Below are 8,376 nucleotides of genomic sequence, written 5' to 3'. Positions count from 1 at the left end.
CCTTCTACATATGTCCAGATCCATTCCGTTATCATCCCCTGATATGAACGAGAACCCGTCGACAACCACACAGGTCGTCGGAAGAGGAAAAACCCCCATCCCAATTGCTTTATAAAAACGCTGTTTTAACCCCAAGCAACCAAGGCGCGCCAGTCAGTTGCTTAATGTTCAGCAGAACATCCCGAGCTAGCACTATGTATGCGTCGGGCATATCCACATCAATAATAGGCTATGTAGACCATCTTATTGAATCCCCAAGGCGCCCAGGGGAACGACAAGAGGGGCGGGATGCAACCAACTCCATGAATGAATGAATGAAAACCTTATTCAACAGATTGCAGACTGGGTACAATACAGTACGGCTCAATACACACAATTGTTAAGGGGATGCAGACCTGAGAAAGACGTCAGTCTTGTTTCCATCAGGGTCCCCCATTTCCAATCCATATAGATTCATCCAACTCTTTATAACAATAAAGAAGAAGCATCAACCGTATGAACCCAACTGCACAGCTGGGAGAAAAAAAAACTGTTTACAATTTTTTACATCCAGTCACTCCTCTAGTCAGAGAGTAAAGACCGAACTTTCCCAGAAGCCTTCCCACATGAGTCGTAGTTATGAAAAAGACATGTCAACTGTGAGTCACGTGACCAACTGACTCAAGTTTACACATAAATCGAGCATAGCAGACCCGTAAGCCCTACGCTCTAACTCGACACCTTAACACCACAACCTTACATAAAGATCCCAACTCACGGAAGGCGTCGCCATAGCAACATCGCTATGACGGGGGGAAACCCTGCACACGGCTCCTGTTTGTAATAAGAGTAGCGTCAGGACAACCCTCCCCCCCCCCCCCCCCCTCCCTGCCAAGACGTTCTAACGGCTCGGCCCTGACTGGCTCAGCAAAATGAGATAAAATCTCCTAAACCAACCAAGTGGGAAGGAGGGGTTTATTCGACACCCCCTCACAAAAAAAACCTTCTTTCCCTACACACAATAACAACTGTAGCATTTTGAGACCTTCGATAGAATGCCAATGTATAGCGTAAGCCAATACAATGCCCGCTACCCACAAATGTGAACAGGATTTATAACAAAAACAAGTCGTATGTGTGTGAATCCTACACCCGCTCCCTATGTCATACATAGCAAACGCTAACAGAGAGTAACGGCCAGGCCGTGGAACGTGCGTGTACGAGTATTACTGCAACTAACACAACAGCGTTGTGGGACACATTTACTTTGTTCAAGCAATGGAAATACCACCAGTTTCTACCTGCATGTGGAGCGTCAGGCTAATAGAACTTCCTACGACTTGAGTGTATGCTTGCAGACCTTGCCTAATCTCGTAACACAACACGACTCAATGTAATAGTGCAGATTCACATTTACGCAACCCCATCATATGATTTGTTGAAGAAACACACAGTTTGTTTGGCCAATAATACAGTTCCCCTTATATCGGGGAACTCTTTATTTCCGGGCACAAAAACACAATCATGAGGGGCCGGGGAGGGTGTAGAGGAGAGGGGACACAGAGGGAAAAGTCACTTTTAGCGGCGTCTGCCACCTCGCGCCGCTCGAGTTTTGCCACCCCAAGGAGCCCCGGAGGGACGGTAGGTAACTATCTGCTGGTCTCGACGTTCCCTACCGTCTCCTCCGGTCGTGGATGGGCCGGCGGTAGCAGAAGCGCCGTCTCTTCTTCTGGCCCTCTTGGGGGGGCCAGCAGCGGCAGCGGAGGCAGTGGTAGGCACGGCGGAGGGAGCTCGACGTCGTGGAAGCCTTCTGACTCCACCGGCAAGGACGGGAGGCGGAAAATGGGGTTGGAGAACAGATCTCTCCTCTGCCATCTCTCTGCACGTTGAGGTCATCAGCTGCAGGGCCTTCCCGAACAGTCCAGCATCGGAGAGGCGGGCCGTCAGAAGAGGGGTTCTCTTCTTCTCCGGCACTCGGGCCTGCTCCAGCCAAAGGTGGCGCTGGGTCAGGGTGGCCAGGGCGCGCATCTTCCCCGAGGCTATGGCCAGCACCTGGGTAAGATGCAGGACAGCTCCTGCCGCCTGGGTGATCTGATCGCATTTTACCTCGGTCAGATCCATGCCGCACGTCATTATCCCCGATACAAATCTAACCAGGTGGGCGATGTTAGAAGCCGCAGCCAGTGATTGTGTACCAGCGATAAATGACTGGTCACCCCAATATGCCAATCGCCTAGCCGATCTTCCATGGAGAACCGGCTTGCATAATGGTTCCCACACCACATCCGGACAGAGGAGAGCGGCCATCGGCCTATCAAGCCGTGGCACGCCCTCTCTCATACCTTTGACCAACCCCGACACCCGCGTAACTGGTACGTAGGCGGGGGTAAGTCCCATGATGTTAGAAACCGCCTGACCCTGACGAACATAGGCCCCCATTGAGGGGAAAATGGGTAGACAACATCCACCCCTCTCACCGGGCGACGCTGCCAGAGATGACCTATGAGATCGTCAGGGACAGGAGCAGGCAATGGCAGCGGCACGCCGTTTGCAGCGGCGGCTACCGTCATGAGCTCGGGAAACAAAGCCTGCAGTTCCCCCTGCTGACCTTCCTCCACCGAACCCGCATCCCTCACATGCAGCAGGCTTCGACCCATTGAGGAGCCACAGTCTGATGTGGCTGATAGCAGGGCATCCTGCTGATGAGGCCGAGGTGGTTCTTCGACATCCTCGAACAAGGCGCCCCAAGGAGACATTTCTCCCCCCTCCGGTGTTTCCTGGATAGGAGGGATACTCGCCTCCACAGGACCTTCAAACAAGAATCCGTACGACTCTTCCATGAAATCCTCAGTTTCCATCGGATATGCAGAGCCCGACGCATCCTCGCTGGTCTCCAGCAATTCCCCAAACCCAGGCCGTTCGCGCCTGCATGCCACCATCTTGGGACGTGAACGGGCAGACGCGAAAAGTTTGCGTCGCAAATCCTCCGGACCCAAAACAACCGACCGTTCAACAACGGACGATTCCCTGGATCCAGAGGAACCAGAGTCGAGATCACGCCATCGCCGGAGTGACGGCACCGATGGCTCGGCTCCTCTGATAGGCAAACTACCCATCGGCTGCCTCCTGGGCTGGGTCGGCAACCACGAAAGTGGCAGCAGCCCCGCACCAAAACGCACGACGGAGGCGGGAATGGAGAACCGCTGGTGAAGAGTAGGCCTACTCTCCGAAGAAGACATTATGACTTAGCTTTTTCCTTTGAACAGTTATGAGAGAAGAAAAAACTAAGCACAATGTAAACTCGTCACAACTCTTTTCAACTAACAACACGTCAAGTGGGGTACTACCGAGGCACTTCCTTGTGGTGAAAGCGAGAAGGAGGAGAGCAGGTGACCACACACCTGCTTATGAAGGTAAGCTAATGAGGGGTGTGGTCAGACGAATACTGGTATTAAAGGTACATTTGTGGAATTTTATTCAGTGCGCGTGCACGTGCGAGGACAGTGCATACGTGATGCCGAGCGGATCCCCTAATGATACAGAACTTTATTTACAGATTGCAGAATGGGTACAATACAGTACGGCTCAATACACACAATTGTTAACACTTTGAGCGCCACGCCTGGTTTTCGTTTTTACCGGCTGAATGCCACCATCGGCGCCAATGTTAACGTTAATATCGCCTAATCCATGTTTTAAATTATGGCTATGTGTCTAATCTGCCCATCGCATTATCAAAGACTATTTTCCAGTCAGTGCTGTCAAGGCAGATTGGTTTTTTATCGCGTCGTTTCCGTTTCAGAGCATTTAGAAAAGCACCCGTTTTCAGATAAAAAACAGCTCATTCTGGAGCATTCTATGAAAATCGTCTTTTACTGGAATATTCCACAACGTTGATATTCGTCGGCCTTTTTATGAATCATTTTCAAATAAACGCTAGATGATCAATATTATACGTGCACGCAAGCACATTACGGCCGCGCACGGATAATCGCTCCATTGATTTCCTCTCTGACTTTTACAGTGAAACCGAAAGAAGACATTTCACAAAACACTTATGTCATCTGAGAGACGACAGGGGGCGCTTTTTTCCACAATGATCGCCGGCGCCGCTCGGCTATACTCGGGTAGGCTCGGGTGATGCAATATGATTTCAGATCGCCAAAAAAATTTAAATAAAAAATTCTGAGAAATCTCGTGAGTGGCTTTCAACCACCTATAAATAAACCCGAGTATTCTCGTGTGTGGCAGGCAAAGTGTTAAGGGGATGCAGACCAGAGAAAGACTTTCGTCTTGTTTACATCAGGGTCCCCCATTTTCAATTCATAGTGACATTTATGACATACACAACATACATGACATCATGACATTTATGACATAGGGACATACATGACATACAGGTATATAGTACGGTTACATTTGTGACATATACGATATACAAATAGGGAGAGAGGGAGAACTCTGAGGACAGGAGCAGGGCTCTGAATCTGCGTTTTGTGAACATTACCGAGGAGGGCCGCGAGGGTAGAGACGTCACCCATCTTATGTCTCAACTGATTCCTGAGCTTCTGGGGAGAAAGAACTTCCCGGAGCCCCTGGCCATTGCACCCCTAACCCCAACCCCAGACAGCGGCACAGCCTCATTACATCCTCCAGGTACCAGGAGAGAGCCAGGATCAGGAGTCTTGCCAGAGAAAAGAAGGAGTTGCTTTACATGGGACATCGCGTCTATATTTCCCCGACTACAGTAAGGCAATGCATGACAAACACCGTAGTTTCATCATCACTGTAAAGAAGAAACTGCGGGGATGGGGGTTCGAGTCGCCCTGCGTGGCAGCACACCTGAAGTGAAGACTGAGGGCAAATGGAAGAAGTTCAACTCTCACGAGGAGGCAGAGGCCGTCTGGATGCCATCATCAGTGAACGCTTCCTTGAATTCCACAGGATAAACTACACTACCTAACTATTCCAATAGCAATGCTGGTTTAAGTATAGATATCCTCCCTCCAATTAGCAGCAATTAGCTTCTCAAATATCCGTTTACATGTTTAAGGAAAAATATGAAACGGTCATGAATTACCATTGAAATCCAATAGTGTTAAATGAAAATGACTTAGAGTTGAAAACGGTGCTGAAGTGTGCAGGTGGGAGGAGCTCTGAGACTCAGTTCTGAGTCCATTTCTGAACCACATGAGAGAAAAGCTAGAGGTCACACAGGCTTAAGACAGCTGCCTGCTGTTTATTCTTTTGACTGTTTCTTTCTTTTCTTCTTGATGTTTTTATTATTTGTATATGTTGTTGTATGTTGTTGTTGTTTAAAGGAAGACTTGCTGAATCTATAATAAATGGCTAATAAAAAAACATTTGAAACAATAACTTCTTTGAGCAAGGTACATCAATATTTTGTAAAAATATAAAAAAGAGAATATGAAAAGATTTAGTTTTTCATTGTAACATAAGTACCTTCAAACTGACTATAGGGCTTAAACCACTACACCTTGTATCCAACATCCTTATATTTAATGGTTATCGTGTGCAGTATCACAATTAATAAAACGATAAGACATCATTCGCCAGGCCAATATACAGATTACAAAACATACATTCAAAACTAAAAATAGTACATTTACAAACCAATGGGCTTCTAGATAGACACTAGAAAGATATGCAGCCAGTATGAGCTTCTAGAGAGACAGTAGGATCTATCAAATATCAAATATCCACACGGGTCCTTCTGGGTTTAGATGTCCACGTTTATTTAGTAAGAATAAAAGAACAAAAGACTAAATGCACAATATTCAATGAATGGTCATTCTTCCTAAGCGAAGAGACAGACCCAAATCCCACAGTAATGACCAAAATAACCAAAGGTGATCAAATACAAATACAATTGTTGCATATTGTTGTCCAACCTACCCAGAGTATGAAAATAAAGATTTTGACTTCCCCACATGCAAAGGGACAGAGGTATTGAAGATGGGAATCAAATATGTGAATATGCAAATATCCAATCAGACAAACTTTACCCCGGTAGGCTATAAACTGTGTCCCTCAGAACAATGATAGAGTGACTGAGTGAATGTAACTCCTAATGACCTCATATTTCACAACTCAGCATCTTCAAGATCAATTTAAATCCAAAACCCTGGGTAGAGGAGCTGTGAATGTCACTGATCTCTACTTCAGCTCACAAAACTCAGCCTCCCCAGGGTAATATAGATAAAGTCCAGGATAGAGAGGCTGAGTGAATGTGGTGTTGACTCTGTGCAGGAGGGTCATGGTGTCAGAGACGCTGTAGAAAGACAGAATACCTGCCCTGTGATCCAGGTACACTCCTATTCTGGAGGACCGGGGGCCCGGTACTGTTATGCTCTTGTTATTGTGTCTGAAGATGTAATCATCTGGTCTGCAATCAAAAGCCCAGGATTTGGAATTTAATCCAAATCCACCGTCATCCCAGGTGCCTGTTCTACTAATGTCTTTGTAGGAGGCTGCTACAGAAACATCTCCACTCCACTCCACCTCCCAGTAACAGCGTCCAGTCAGACCTTCTGTACCCAGAACCTGAGACCATCTAATAAATCTTTCTGGGTGTTTAGGATATGATTGCTCTTGATGCATCCGTGTTGCTTTTCTGTTCCCCTCAGACAAAGACAGAAGTCTGTTTGCTGTGTTTGGATCCAGTGTGATCTGAGAGTAATATTGTAAGAAGTCAGCTCTGGCATTGTGCTCTGGTGGCAGTAAAACATTAACTGCATTCACTGTTGTTGAGATTCTGGGCCACTGCTCTTTCAGAACGTCCTGTAGTTTGTCTCTCAGCTCAGACACGACCTCAGTCACATCTGCAAAGTAGAGGAGAGGAAGGACACAGATGCTGGGTAAGTCTGTAGACTCACTGGGACTGGAGATAGGGGGGTGACTCTGTAGAAAGTGGATGTGGTCCTCTGTGTGTGAGAGCTGCTCCAGCTCAGTGGCTCTCCTCCTCAGGTCCGCTATCTCCTGCTCCAGTCTCTTCTGCAGTTCTTTAGCCTGAGTCACTGTGGTCCTCTGTTGGGCTTTGATGACCTTCTTCAGCTCAGAGCGCCTCGTCTCCAAGGAGCGTATCAGCTCAGTAAACATTCTCCCACTGTCCCCCACTGCTTTATCAGCAGAGCGATTGAGAGAATCAACAGCCTGTTGGGCCTCTTTGAGTTGCTTCTCTCTCTCCTGGACTCTCTGGTGGACTTTCTGCTGACTCATGCCAAGCTCTTTCTCTCTCTCCGTCCTTTCTGCTGCAGCTGAGACTGTATCATGGCCTTTATGTTCATCCATGGAACACAAATAACAGATGCACTGCTGATCAGTACGACAGAAAACATCCAGAATCCTGTCATGACGAGAGCAGGTGTTCTCCTGAAGCCGTGTGGAGGCTTTGACCAGCTTGTGTTTCTTTAACGGAGCTACAGTATGATGAGGCTGGAGGTGAGTTTCACAGAAAGAGGTCAGACATACGAGGCAGGACTTGAGGGCTTTCTGCTTTCTCCCAGTGCAGAAATCACAGACCACATCTCCAGGTCCAGCATAACAGTGATCAGGAGGAGCATCTTGGAGTCCTGTCTTCATTAGTTGTTCTATCACTTCAGCCAGCATGTTGGTTTTCTTCAGAACAGGCCTCGGAGTAAAAGTCTCCCTGCACTGGGGACATGTGTAGATCCCCTTCTGATCATCGTGATCCCAGCAGTCTGTAATACAGCCCATACAGTAGCTGTGTCCACAGGGAATAGTTACCGGATCCTTCAGTACATCCAGACAGAGAGAACAGCAGCACTGGTCCCGGTACAGATCAACTCCTTGCTGCGCCATTTTATTCTACAAAGACAAAGACAAGAGTGAACTCTGATCATGTGGGTGTGAGGTGCTTCCTGGTTGTAGAGTGAACTCTATATCCTGCCTGACACACACACACACACGCACACACACACACACACGCACACGCACACACACGCACACACGTATCCTGTACTATTCTGTTTGATAAAGAGGTGTGGTGGTGCATTACTCTGACCTAACCACAAGGTGGAGCAGTTGGTTCACAAGAGAGAGAGAGAGAGAGAGAGAGAGAGAGAGAGAGAGAGAGAGAGCGAAAGGACTCCCTGCCTGCTCTCTGGACCTTGGTGAAAACACACATGGACAGAATAGAAGAGGTGTCGAAACAGAACAATGAACTCAGGCTGGAGCTGAAAGAACTCAAAGAAGAGATGCAAACAGCCAAATTGGAGTCGACAGAAATGCGGACATCCATGGGTAAAGTGGAAGAGGTGTCGAAAGACATCAATCTAATCAGGCAGGAAATGCAAAACCTCAAAGAGACGTCAACAGCCAAACCAGATCTGACCACCGAACAGCCCCATAAAACAG

At 47.7% G+C, this 8,376-nt stretch overlaps 1 protein-coding gene across 1 annotated transcript; it reads right to left on the bottom strand.

Annotated features, from left to right (window-relative positions):
- Positions 1-6,156: 6,156 nt before the first annotated feature.
- On the bottom strand, positions 6,157-7,821 carry LOC311229436 (tripartite motif-containing protein 16-like; the record flags this gene model as incomplete). Its single annotated transcript, XM_084315519.1, has 1 exon — positions 6,157-7,821. One exon carries the CDS (start codon positions 7,819-7,821, stop codon positions 6,157-6,159), a length of 1,665 nt encoding a protein of 554 aa, XP_084171645.1.
- Positions 7,822-8,376: the final 555 nt, after the last annotated feature.

Source organism: Notolepis coatsorum, assembly GCF_963971535.1.
Source record: "Notolepis coatsorum genome assembly, chromosome: 6".
NCBI lineage: Eukaryota > Metazoa > Chordata > Actinopteri > Aulopiformes > Paralepididae > Notolepis > Notolepis coatsorum.
This window is presented reverse-complemented; position numbering and strand designations above follow the sequence as displayed.